Source organism: Zeugodacus cucurbitae, chromosome 2 (genome assembly GCF_028554725.1).
Source record: "Zeugodacus cucurbitae isolate PBARC_wt_2022May chromosome 2, idZeuCucr1.2, whole genome shotgun sequence".
Lineage (NCBI taxonomy): Eukaryota > Metazoa > Arthropoda > Insecta > Diptera > Tephritidae > Zeugodacus > Zeugodacus cucurbitae.
The window spans coordinates 6357829-6372443 of NC_071667.1; the positions used below are offsets into that span (position 1 = coordinate 6357829).

Sequence of the window (14615 nt, forward strand, 5' to 3'; positions counted from 1 at the left end):
CGAAATTAGCAAAGCCATTAACAATCTTACTAAGAGGCGAAGAAGGCCGAATTTCAAAAAACAAATCCGCAAAAGTACCGATTGAATTCAATGAACAAGCTAAAGAAGCATTTCAAAAAATTAAAAATACATTGGTTTCGGATGAGGTAATTTTATCCTTTCCAAATTACAATAACGATTTTGAGCTCACAACTGATGCCTCAAATTTTGCACTTGGTGCCGTTCTTTCCCAAAGTGGAAAACCGATTTCTTTTATTTCTCGAACTCTAAGTAAGGCGGAGGAACATTACGCCGCAAACGAGAAGGAAATGCTAGCCATTGTCTGGGCATTATCCACTCTACGGAATTTTTTGTACGGGCACGCTAAGGTCAAAATCTTTACAGACCATCAGCCCCTAACTTTTGCTTTAAGCAATAAAAACACAAATAGTAAAATGAAACGATGGAAGGCAGAACTAGAAGAGTATAATCATGAAATATTTCATAAAACTGGTCGGACTAATGTTGTGGCTGATGCACTATCAAGAATTACAGCACAGCAACAAATAAATTCAATGTCGGTTATGACGCATAGCGATGACAGTTCAGGTCAAAACTTGATTCAATTCGTGGATGTACCTATCAACGTTTTCAAAAATCAGATATTTTTCAATTGGTCTACAGAATCAAGCTATAAATTTCAAATTGTTTTTCCAACTATTCACCGTCACACTATAACAGAAATAGAATTTTCCGAGGAGACAATCATATCTTTATTGAAAAAATATTTAAACCCTTCAGTAATAAATGGGATCAGTGCTCCCGAACCGATAATGGGAATAATACAAGAAGTTTTTTCTATCCACTTCAATAAATATCGTATTAGGTTTGCACGAAGAAAGGTAGAAGATGTATTAGAGGAACAAAGGCAGGAAGAAATTATCATAGAAACACACAGAAGAGCTCATCGTAATGGTAGAGAGAATAAATCTCATATACTAGAGAAATATTTTTTTCCCAGCATGAATAACAAAATAAATAAAATAGTCAAACAATGTAGTATTTGCAAAACAAATAAGTACGATAGACACCCTAATAAGCCCGTCTTAAAAGATACACCTATCCCCTCATATGCAGGACATATAGTGCATATAGATATTTACAAAACGGAAGGCAATCTCGTGCTCACTGCTGTCGATAAATTCTCAAAATATGCGCAGGTAAAACCAATAAAATCAAAAGCTACTCAAGACATAAAAGAACCTCTAAGGGAACTTCTCTTTCAGTTTGGAGTACCCAAAACCGTAATTTTTGATAACGAAAGGGCATTCAATTCAGCGACTATTACTTTTATGTTGGAAGACATACTAAACATTCAAATTTTCAAATCCCCGCCATATAAAAGTGCAGTGAATGGCCAAATCGAGAGATTCCATTCAACACTTTCCGAGATTATGCGTTGCCTAAAAGCCGAAAATCGAGATCAATCATTTGCACAACTTTTAGACAGAGCTGTCTATGAATATAATTACTCAATTCACAGCACAATTAATAATAGACCAATAGAAATTTTTTTCGGTCGTACGGTAAGCACAGACCCCGAACAATTCGAAAAAGCTAGATTAGATAATATTCAGAGAATAAAAGATAAACAACAACAAGATCTTAAAAATCATAATAGCAAATTACAACCAATTATTGATTATAATCCAGGAGAAACGATTTACGTGAAGATCCACAATAGGTTAGGAACTAAAATCTCACCTAGGTATAAAAAAGAAGTAGTTAAGGAAAACAGGTCGACTACGGTGATGACCGAGTCAAATAGGGTAGTTCATAAGAGTAATATTAAAAGCTAAGTAATAAAATTAAATAAAACAGACGCATTTTCTAAATTTTCCTTTCTGCAGACTAACGCTTACAGCGACAACAATGGCTCTGACCGACTTCCAAATTACAGACTTCTCAACAGCTCATATAATTACAATAAGCAAGGGACTGACCAAAATACAAGACGGAACGTTTAAACTAATACACCTTATCAACGTTGAACTGTACGAACAATTTTTGGCAGAGGTAACGCAATTCACGGACAAAAACATACGGACAAACAGTATATTTTACTCAACTTTAAAACAAGAAATTGAACAGACCAAAGGAGCAATTAAATCTATTAAACCATCAGGTAAAAAAATTAGAAGATCAATTAACATCCTGGGTACAGCATGGAAATATTTAGCTGGAACCCCAGATCACGACGATTTTGCTGCATTAGAATACGACACAAAACAATTAAACGACAATAACAATAAACAATTTCTAGTAAATCAAGCACTAACAGAACGTATGAATAACCTCACAGTAATTACGGACAAACTAACAAACGCAATAACAAAAGACAGATACTTCAACGACGAACTAGTAATAAGTATTCAAAATAGATTACGTTTAGTTAAGGAAGAAATTGTAAACATTAGATATGCCATCCAATGGGCAAAATTAAAATTAGTAAATAGCATTTTATTAAACAAGAAAGAATTAGAATTAACTCTTAAAACACTAGAAGAGGAAAAGATGCCTTTTTCATCAACCGAAGAAGCCTTAAGCTTTGCAGAAACAAGCGTCCTTTATAATTCAACAATGTTAGCGTATATTGTAAAAATACCAATTACGGAAAAAGAAACTTATGAAAATATTTTAATTAAACCTGTTAAGAGAAATAATACGATTATAAATATTGTTTTCAATAATATTATTAAGAAAGAAAATACTATATTTGGAATAAATGGCGAGTGTAAGACAATAAATTCTATATCTATTTGTAATAAAGACCAAATTGTTAGTCTAGTTAATGAAACCTGCATAACGAAACTTCTAAATAGTAAACAAAATCCAACTTGTCAATATAGCAACGCAAATCATGTTAAACCAATAGAAATACTTCAACCTGGACTAATTCTACTAAACAACTTTAATGGCACCGTAAATAATAGCCTGGAAGAAATGTCTGTTGCAGGTACATTCGTCGTAAAATTCAGCAATCTTACCATAAAAATAAATAACGATTCTTTCTACAATGGCGAAACGCTTTTATCCGGGGCCTTACCAGTCAGAACACAATTTGCTCCAGCGGAAAAGGAAAGAATAAATCTTTTGTCATTGGAATCAATCCACGAGTTATTCATAGACAACATAAAACGTTTGGATTACCTTCAGAATAATACGAATACCACTCAAACTTCTGTGGCAATCATGGCCATTCTCACACTAGCAGCTTTTTCAATAATATTCTTCTGCCATAGGAGAAAGAAGATAATCCTGCAAACAAGCTTTACATCAGAAACATCGTCCAAGGGTAAGGACCTAGCAGTACCAGATTTAGTACCAAAAACAGCAAACCCCATAACATACTTCAATTTTGACAACTTACCGTATTTTTGATCAATTGAGGACAATTGATTTTAAGAAGGGAGGAGTTAGCAACAATAACATTTCAAAAGACACGCGCATCCGTTCTACTCGCAAAAGTGCTGACGATACGTCTAGCGCAGTGTGGCGTGATTCTCTGGAAATCCAGCGGAACGTGGGAACCGACGCCAGCAGAACTGCAAGCGCATTAAGTTACGATAAGAATTATAAAATTTGTTAAGTTGAGAGTTAAGCGAGCGGTTGAACAATAAAGGTCATAAGACCAGAAAAATCATAACTTTTTTACTTTCGACAAGTAAATCCATAACTTACATAAGTAAGTGTGCTTCTTTCATTGTAAATAAACTTTGTGGTACAGTAAAGCCTACTTAAGGTAGAAAGCTTTTTCGGGTTACGAATTCGACTCCCGTGAGGGCGGAGCTGTTTCGAATTTTTAAACCGATGGGAAGAGGAGTGTTAGGTGAGTGGATTTAAGGGCATGCAAATGCGGCAAGATTCATTCAATTTTTTTTCCCGGAAGATTGAATCATATGTATGATTCTCCGTTTTTCGAAGTTAATTTATATGACAGATGGGTCAAAGTTGGATGTTCGAAAAAACAAACACTTTATATTTCGAAAAATAGTGGATCCATTTTTGAATATGAATATGAAGTATCCAGTAAGCTAAATTTCGAAATTCGAAGGATACTCCGATTTTGGAGCCTAACTTCGAAAAACGGAAAATATATTTTTTTACATATGGCTCAAACTCCTGGAAAAAATTGATTTATTCCAATACCCATAAAAAATGTTTACTGTTAACTGTTAGCCTGTCGATATTGGGTATTTTTTGAAATGGCAGGTATACGGGTACTTAATGGTAAAATTTATGAAACAGAATTAAGAAAAATATAAATTGCTATCAACTTACCAGTAGATCCGGCTCACTGTTGATACCATCTGGCGGGTGAGACGTAAGAGATTCCTCATTTTCACGCAAATCTTGCAAACTTTTCCACGTATTGGTCTCGAAAGTGCTCACATTAAGAGCTGGCACAGGCGGCGTTATATTCGATGCTTCGAAACCAATTGAATGACGTTTAGTTAGCGCGGTGGCGGCAGCAGATGAGTTTCCGTTACAATTCTGTGCGCTCAGCAACGCGTCGGGTGTCGTATGTGCTGGTAGTGATTGACGTGCATTACGTGCGCGTGAAAGACAATCCTGCAGCAACGCGTACACCTGACTAGCAGTGGGACGTTGCTTTTGTTGTTGCATAGCCAACATGCAAGCGGCTGGATGCAAAAAGAGATGATCATCGGCAGCAGAGCAACTAATGGCAGACGCTGAGGGAGCGGTAGAGTGCAATGATATATCATCCATGGATGCGTGTGGAGCTATGAGAGACTGTTGATCTAAAGTGGCAGTTTCACCATCATCTGCGCTGCGTTCGACCAAAGCCAGTACGTCGTCACAGGAACGTGTTGTCTGCAGCGAAGTGGCAGGACTTTTGATCAGATTGAAAGAGGCCAGTAAATTTGGTCTTGAATTTGCGCAGTGTGAGTTGCTTGTGGATGCTACATCAGCGCTTTGTGGCGGTGAATTCTCTTCAGGCACTGCGTGTGCGGTTGGACATTTATCAGTGACATTATCAAAATTATTGAATATGCCCAAAGGGCGCGCGCCCATTGGACGCATGCGCAGCTCTGGCGCGCCAGGAAAGTCTACAACTAATATGCGATCCGATATATTATTGCAATCATTGTGGAATCCGATACCAGAATCCGAATTTGACGTAGTCGTTGAGATTTCGCTGTGATTACTAGGTTGAGGAGAATGCGCCGCAGCTGCGGGTCCACCAGCAACACAAGCTCCATAACCATTTACAATATCTTCAGCAGCATGATGTCTGACCATTGGTGGCATTATGCGCATTGTATACATGCTCCGTATGAGATTCACCACGTATTCTGAATTATTTGGAAACTCCAGACACAAACTGGATATGGGATCGCGTGTGCAGTGAATACGAAATTCGGCTGCACGCGGTACATGCGTCTGATGTTCGCATAGTTTTGTGTCCACAACGAAGACATGACAGCTATTTGAGATACTAACGTGCGCATTACCGTTATTGCCAGCAGCGCCACCGACACCCACAACACCTTGACCGTTGCGAACGTTGGCTGCCTGAATGTCATCCTCATCTTCATCATCATCGTCCATATGTGATGTGTGTACCGCGCTAGTGACCAAACCGAAAAACCGATTCTCACTCTCCGAAGATGAGCTCACATAGTTTAAGCGTTCGGAGGCGTAACTAGCCAGTGTATTACCGTTAGCAGCTTGCAGACGGAGACAATCGGGTAGTATTGTCATTAATACCATATTAGGTTGACGTTTCTCTTGACGCAATTTGCGTATACATGAGCGTACCGTCTGCAATTTAGAGCTATGGGAAATTTGTTTCGGCATTTCGATAGTACCCAGATAACCGACAATGGCACGATATTCTAAGGCAGCGGCGGGTGCACGCGCCATTGCATTCACGTTTGCCAAATCTGCAGCGGAGTTTGATGCAGCTGCGGCATCTGCTGATGCTTCTTTTGCTGCACTAACGCTGGGCAGCATATAAGCTGAGCTGTTAATAGGCATTGGTAGATCTTCGATGAGTGGTCGTAGTTTTTGTAATTCCATCGGTTTAAGTGCAGACACACACTTTGATAGTTGCTCCGCACGTGCCAACTGTTGTTGCTGCTGTAAAGTTACTGTACGCTTCTTTTGCGGCGAATTACGTAAGCGATGCATCTTCGCTTTGTGATGTAAGTAACGCGGTTTGGCACGTACTCCGCCCACGCCTAAGCCTAATTGATTTGAGAGCACACCATTTAAACTCGATACGGCAGTTTGTTGTTGCAACATAAGCGCCGCATTCTCCTCATCCGAGCTGTCTGAATAATAGTTCTCAGCTATCTGCATACGTATGCTACCAAACGAGTTTCCAATTAATTGGACCACTGTTTCGTGGGGTAACTTTGACACGTTTAAACCATTGACTGAAATCAGAAAATCTCCAGCGCGTAGTCCTGCTTGATCAGCCGGCGAATTAGACACTATGCATGAGAGACGACAAGGTTGCTGGCCAGATATGGTGAATCCGAATCCATTATAACCGCGACGCACCTCTACGGTGCGCGTACCATAGTTTGGACGTTTCTTCCGTCGCCGCTGTTGTACATGAGATGTTCCGGCACTAGTATTAGGATTGTTTGCACTGCCCGAGGCAATAACCGCATTTATGCTACCAACATTTGGCAGTGCGGGTACCGCTGCATTGTTATTTGCTGAAGTGGCGCCATTGGTAGTTTGCGTTGATGCAAGTGGGTGATGATGATGCATTTTCGATTTATACGCTAAAATTATTGGTTATATTAATAGTGCAATATATTGGTATAAAATATTATAAGATACACACCTGTAATTACACCCTGTTTCCGAAGTGTGCGGAAATTCAACTAAAATTTCTGACTGTTCAGTTTGTTTATTTTATTGATAGTAATAGTTAATCGTTGTAATATTGCTATATCGTAAGCAAAGATAATTTGTGCGCAGCCGCAACACTTGCAATCTAAAATGCAAGCTTGTAAATAGTTTGTTTAGCTTCTAGTGCTAGTGTATATTAAAGAGACAACAAAGGGAGGCTGGTAAAAATCAAGTTTGCCACACACCTACTGAGGCAAACCACTAACAACTTTGACTGCTGCTACTTGTTTTTACACTTCGTCTTTAGCCACACTATATCTATTTATATGTATTTATTTTTAATAACTCTGCGCTACAACGCTGTTGTAGCTGTAACAGCCGCAGCGTACATACCTACATATGTATATTGCACGTACACCTTTATTTGTCTTGGCCGTGGTTGGCTTGAACCGCATACACCATTGAACTAACCAGTCCAGTTTTCATTGAGAAAAAATGTCAAATTACCAAATGAAGAGATAGTGGATCGATTACAAAATTCCTTTGTTAAAATTTAGCTTCACATACAAATGCTTTGACTTCAGATTGCACACATTATGTATTCAGTGCTCGCTATTTAGAGTTTCTCTATTGTTACAATTTCATTACGCAAACTTATTTCCAATATAATTTTTCCAATTTCATATTCGGAGTCTCAATTATTACTGCAATTAGATATATGTATTTTCCAGTTCATTTCATCTCCTTGGCGAATGGTTCACAATCCAATTTAATACAATTATTTTCCATATATTTTCTTGATATTCACTGTTTATTTAAGAATATTTCATTTATTTGTTTAATTAACAACAATTTGCGGCTTTTTTGTTTGAATATTAATTAATTTGTTAAACAATAAACAGCGCAAACGCGACAGTCTTATACAGATTGGCATTTTTCACAAATAAACTGTCAAATAGAGAAAATGGCGAGAATGGAGGAATAATGATAGTGCGCAGGGTTGCAAAGTGAAGCAATTGTATTACCACATACACGAACGCATTACGGATTGAGAGAGTACGAGCAATATATAGTTTATAAAATAATTTTCAGCTTATGATTATTCGTTTATATTTGATGGTGACTTTACAATAAATAATATAAAAACATTTGAAATAATAAATGAAAATAAATAAAATTTTTTTAAATAATTAAAAATTATTTGTATGCTTTAATTGTTAACTTCGAAGTAAGTTTTTAGGAACTTACATTTAATATTAAAAAAAAATATTTAAATTAAATTAGTGAACTAATATTTTATATGGCAAATCTGCTGACATTTACATATGCTAATTAGGCACTTTCATAGCACATTTAATTGCTAGGAAAATTGGACAGTTGAGCAAACAAAAAATTAATTAATTTCGCACCAAAATACACTAACTCTGACAGCTAACAGCTGAATTAATTTCGTTTTCAATACCATTATTTTAGTGTTTTTTGTTGTGTCCCCCACACTCACTTACACGTATTGTGTCTCCAATTGTATAAATTTAAAACACTCCAAACGTATTATTAAATTACCACAAATCAATGTATATGTTAACATAAATTTATAAAAATTAATGAAGAAATAGTAAATAGCAATTAATGTAATTAAAATGTAAATAATTTTCAGGGACATTGCGTAAAAACTTTAATGTGATTATTTGCGGTCACACTTTGTTGTTTGTCGATTAAAAAATAAATACCTTAAGTGAAATTATTTTTTCCAAATATTGTTGTTTTCTGTGTCTACTAAAACGAGCAGCGAAGTATAACAATAAAACAACTTTTTTGAATTCATATCCATAGTAAGTTTATTAATTGTCACAAATTCATGGAAAATGTTGTGTTTACAGTATTCGAATAAGTCTTTAAGTGTTTTGATAGACATTAATAATGTAATGTAGACTTCAGTACAGAAAAGCTATGTGTATTTTCACTTGTAGGCCAATCGATTTGCTACGGCTGCAATTAGATCCATTTTAGCGCCAACAGTAACGGCTCAGTAATATGTATTGAAAATGCAGTACATTTCATTTACACTTGGTATAATGTTCAATAAAAAATTGCAATTTATTTTCATGAATAAAAATTTATTTTCTTTTTGTTAAAAAAAAAATTAAATTAAAAATGTTTTTTTTTTTATTTTATATCAAAATGTTTAATGCCAATTTTGTGTTTGATTAGTTTAATATACTTATACAATATGATATTTTTGCTGATAGCATTTCTGCATTTACATAATTAAATTGTCATATTTATATTATTGTAGTACGTTTTACATATAAATTCATACACATACATACATCTATGTGCATATGTATATTGGATGTAATTATAATTAGCTTAATCAATCTAATGACGTTTAAAAAAGCTTACTACTTATATATGTATGCAATGTTAACAAAATACATATGTACGAAAGCTATAATCAACATAACACACCAAAATATATGTTTGTTTGTATATATAAATATATTTATCCACTCATTCGCAGTTTATTTATGGGTTTCAGTTTCAGTTTTTTGTGCTTAACTTCTAATGTATATATGTATTCATCTGCACATTTATACAGAAAATAACTAATTATAAAATTGAAAACAAAAAAATGCGAGTCATTGAACTGTTAACACTAATTAGCATTAATTTAGTAGTGTTGCGATTAGTATTATTTACTATGCGTATTAACATTTAAAAGCAGCCATTTATATATGTATGTATGTATGCACTTGTATATGTTTGAAATTATGTATGTAACATGCGTACATAAAGACTCATAAATATATATATATATATGTATGTATATATTGATGTTGCTGTCAATTATTTTATTTTGGTAATTTATTTATTTTATTTTTTGTTATACATATTTATTCGCCTTTTATTTATTTATTTATATAAGCTTAAATGTATATGTTTTTGTAAATATATAATATTGTTTTATGGAAGTAGTATACAATAAGTAGCCAACAACAATGCTTGTATGGATGTATATATGAGTGTGTGTGTGTGTGTGTGTTGGGAGCATACTGCGACGCCTAAAAGCATGCTAAGAAATGAGATGTGGACGAGGGTTACGACAAAGAACGTAAATGATTTACGTTCTTGTTGAATAGTGTAAATTTTTTTCAATTTCACACACACATATAAAATACATGCATATGTATGTATGTATGTAAGCGATATCTAGCCAAAGAACGTATAATAATTTAATAATAATTAATTTAATTTAATAAATTATTATACGTTCTTTGATTTAGCTTCAACTTATACAAATGTTAGACTTTGTTGCTGCTTTTACAATAGTTATCGTCTGTCAACTTAGCGTACCTTAAATTTAGCTTTATTCTCCTTAATACTTTATTTATTTACTTTATTATTGTATTTTATTTTTTAATTTAGTTTAATATAAACTTAAAATGCGCATTGCTAAAAAATAGTCGAATCTTATTTTTATTCATTATGAATAGTTTATACAATAGGCGGGGAGAAATGCGAGTGCCACCACATGGCGTAATTATTTTCATATATTTGTATATAGCTATTTTATATTATTTAAATATTATTAATCATTTTACTTATTTATTTTTTGTATAATTTGTGTGACTTTGAGTTTCATATGTATCAGTTGATGACCTTTTGCAATGAATCTTTTGTATGGATCCTATGAAATGAGTACCAAAAATTAATTGAAAATATAAAAAATTAAAAAAATTGCCTTTTCCTTACCAGACTTGGGATGCATTTTTCAATAATTACCTAGAGTTTATTTTCAAATCGCTTGATTATTTGAAAATTATGATTTGAATTTGAAATTTTCATAGAAATTTCAATAAACAAATTATTTAAAATTGTTTCATTAAAAATTATATTATTTACCAAGCGTCTTCGGTTTGTCACTTTGCCATGTGTTATGTTTGAGCTATTCTATTAAAATGGGCAAGTAGGAATAAAGTTATAAATTCCAAATTATTATGTCAATCTGTATATTTATACCAATTGTTTGTTCGATTTGTCAATGTACATGGTTTGGGAAAGTTACTGACGTGCGTTTTATGGTTCTATAATTTTTAAAACTCTCTCTAAACGGTTGAGGTATTAAAAAAATAATAATTATTAACTTCTAACATAGAGATCCCGACAAAATAGTTGTTTTTCCAAAATTCTTTTTCATTTCATTTACCGATTTGCTTGCGCTTAGCTTTCACTTTTCAGTCACAATTTATGATATAATTTTCTTTACGCCCTTCTCTTGATACCAAAATATATTTAGTACTGCCAAAAAATTCAAAATTCCATTATAGGAGTATGTATATAGTATATCCAGTCGAGCTGCAGCTGCAATGACGTTTCCCCCTCTGGATAAACATCGTTTGCGCAACATTACTTTAGTTGTACGACTCCGCCGTCGCATACAAATTACCACAATCGTGTTCCGAAGACATGGAGTAGTTGGCCGAGTCACGATCTTCGGGTATGGCTGTGTTGACTAGACTATGTTGCAGTGGATCTTGTAGTAGTTTGGAGAAGGTGTGATGACCGGCGCCCAGTCCCAAATGTCCATATGGCGATTCAGCCGCTTTGGTGACATGCGGCAGACGGCGCAGGAAATGCGGATTCGAGTAACGCACGCCGTTCGGCAGTGTGGTGTGCATGCCGACGGGCGGTGGTGGTGGCGGTGGTGATATTGATTGCGGCTGTGAGTACTGTTGCTGTTGTTCATGCTGTTGTTGTTGCAGATGCGAAGCATTCATACCGGCCATCGCGACCGCTGAGTTGGCATATTGCGAGCGAAAACTGCTTAGACTGCTGTGCTGCGACGGTGGTGGCGGCAGCGGCAGTGGTGGTTGTGAATGCATAGAATATGCCGATGTGGTCATGCCGTAATTGCCGCTGCCGCGTGCAGTCTGCGTCGCTTGCTGTTGACTATGACAGGCTGCCGGTAAAGGCATAGTGCTGCAATGATTGGCATAATCGAATTTCTGTTCGGGCGCTGAACGTGTCAGTGGCAGGGTGGCGCTGTTGAGTGCACGAATAGCGGCGCCGCTAGCATCGCCACCAAAGCTGGACATGCGCATGTTGGTGCAGCGTCCGTAAGGTTCTTCCTGTATGGGCGGTTGCGGGGGCTTTGGTGGCGGCTTACTGGCGGAACGTGGTCGTATGACTACTTCGACGTCACGTTCCTCACCTGAATGCACGCCACTTGACGATTCGGATGGTGCTCGTTCGGGTGGTGATGTGGTGCTCTCTGTGGTAGAGGTGGTGTCGCTGCGCGGTGTAAGCGCTTCGTTCGGCACACCCGAATCGGCACGACGCAAGCAACGCGGTGTTGAGCTAGACGCGATCTGGAAGACATATCCAAAATAAATAATAGAAATTCAAGAATAGATTGATGATAGTATAATACGTATAATAGTTTTTAGTTTTTAATCTAAAAGTTTAAGTTTATTTTTTAGGAACTGAAGCTTTTAAGTATATTTCTAACGATAAGAGTAAGAATTTTATGATCCTTATTCAAAAGCAATGTTCTAATTCACCCACAATTGAAATAACGTTTCCCATACTTTTTTACGTTAATTATAACAAAAAATCGGCTTTATTCTCTGTATTTCGAAGCAATCTCGACACCTTCAAAGCATTCGTTCTACATTAAATATTTTTCAGATTTCATTGCCAGTTATCACAACTCAAGGTTAAACTCACATCTATATATTTTGTATTTGCAATGTATATACACACGCGGCACACCTTGAAAGAATTTATTCGATTCCAATTTGATTTGTAAACAGAACACCATCCACATTTCCATTTAAGCAATTACTTGTGAGCGAACTAACTCCAAAGCAAACTTTAATTACCACAGCAAAGCAGCCATTTATTACTTTGAGTTGCAGTGAATGTTAATCATACGCCCCGGTGGCACTTACCACAGTCCACAAATATAGTTTTCGCACACTCTCTGCGTTAGTTTACATATTGCTTTGGGTTTAGGCTAAGAACGTAGTGCAGTGGTTAGTCAAAAGTGTTTTTGTTGTTGCTTCATAGTTATTGATGTTGAAAATAAAATAAAATAAAAAAAATAAAATAAAATAAAATAAAATAAAATAAAATAAAATAAAATAAAATAAAATAAAATAAAATAAAATAAAATAAAATAAAATAAAATAAAATAAAATAAAATAAAATAAAATAAAATAAAATAAAATAAATCAAAATAAAATAAAATAAAATAAATTAAAATAAAATAAAATTAAATTAAATAAAAATTAAATAAAATAAAAAAAAATAAGAAAAATAAAATTAAATAAAATAATATAAAACAAAATAAAATAAAATAAAATAAAAAAAAGATAAAATTAAATTAAATTAAATTAAATTAAATTAAATTAAATTAAATTAAATTAAATTAAATAAAATTAACCGTCCTATTTCGGAGGAAATTCTAGCTCCACCGATTTATTTTTTTTTTTATTTTTGGCATCCTTCCATTCAGTTTCACCAGACTCTGTACTTAGCCTTAGGCATACTTGTACGTATGCCTTATTCGATTAGGCATCAATTAGACCAGCATACACATATACTTATGTACACACCAGGCAAAGCAAACGACGAAGGATAGCAGCAGATTCCAGCAATTAATGCAACCTCTTCGTGCAATAGCAACAAATCAATGTTGCTACAATTTAATTGAAATCAAATCACTGATAATAAATGAGGGCACAGGCAAGGAGTAGCCAGCTACCAATAACTGTATTGATTGCTAATATTACAGCGTACTGCTGTGTATCGCCTGTCCCTACTCGATACTTTTGAGGTAGCCATATTCAGATTTTGTTGTTGTTCAGCAAGCCTGGCTACCTCATAAGTGATGCTGTCACTGCTGTGATAAATGTGCATCGAACGTGTCGAATTGGGCGACCACGAGGACAAACGTAATAAATCTTTTAGCCTCCGCATGGTGTGTTGTCGCATGCAAATCGTATGGGTTGACCCTCTCTGTTTGTTTGTGTAAGTTTTTTGCATAAATATTTCATGCCAACAATTACAAATGTAAGTGTGTACATATATGTATATTAAAGTTTTTTGCAGTCACTTGTTCGTGTCAAAATTGCTTTTTACTGGCTCAAAATCGTTTGCCGCCATCAGACGTATGATCAACACATACCTCCGCGCTTCCTCTTGCAAACAGTTCCACTACGTAATCATCAATTGTCACAAATTGCAACACTTGCCATTTCCGTTATAAAATTAATGCCTGTCCATTGGAAACATAATACTGTGTCTATGTGGCTTTGTTAATTGATGGACTTGTTGCGGGAGATGGCGTACAGTGAAAACCATAAATTTTATAATTACCGTTATTGTTTTGCGAACTTCCAATGTGGTGTTGGAAAAATATTTTTATACTCTCGCAACATGTTGCACAGAGTATTATAGTTTTGTTCACATAACGGTTGTTTATGTCACCAAGAAATAAAAGAGTTAGATATGGGGTTATATATGTATATATAAATGATCAGGATGACGAGTGGATTTGAATTCGGGATGTCTGTCCGTCCGTCTGTCCGTGCAAGCAATAACTTGGGTAAAAATTAAGATATCTTAATGAAACTTGGAATTCGAAAATGGGCAAAATCGGTCCACTGCCACGCCCACAAAATGGCGAAAACCGAAAACCTATACAGTGTCATAACTAAGTCATAAATAAAGTAATGAAAATA

At 35.2% G+C, this 14615-nt stretch overlaps 2 protein-coding genes across 2 annotated transcripts in view; both read right to left on the reverse strand.

Moving 5' to 3' along the window:
- LOC105214055 (regulator of G-protein signaling loco) overlaps positions 1 to 7816 on the reverse strand; it is a 49213-nt gene extending 41397 nt beyond the window's left edge. The window contains exons 1-2 of the mRNA XM_011187240.3: positions 6863 to 7816; positions 4321 to 6800 (exon numbers count right to left, since the gene is read on the reverse strand). Of these exons, the coding sequence (XP_011185542.2) occupies positions 4321 to 6786 (2466 nt within the window). The 5' untranslated portion in view covers positions 6787 to 6800; positions 6863 to 7816. The remainder of the gene's footprint in view (positions 1 to 4320; positions 6801 to 6862) is intronic.
- Positions 7817 to 8802: 986 nt separating this feature from the next.
- The window catches only part of LOC105214052 (protein tincar), a 143981-nt gene continuing 138168 nt past the window's right edge, over positions 8803 to 14615 (reverse strand). The window contains exon 10 of the mRNA XM_011187233.3: positions 8803 to 12239. Within this exon, the coding sequence (XP_011185535.3) occupies positions 11283 to 12239 (957 nt within the window). The 3' untranslated portion in view covers positions 8803 to 11282. The remainder of the gene's footprint in view (positions 12240 to 14615) is intronic.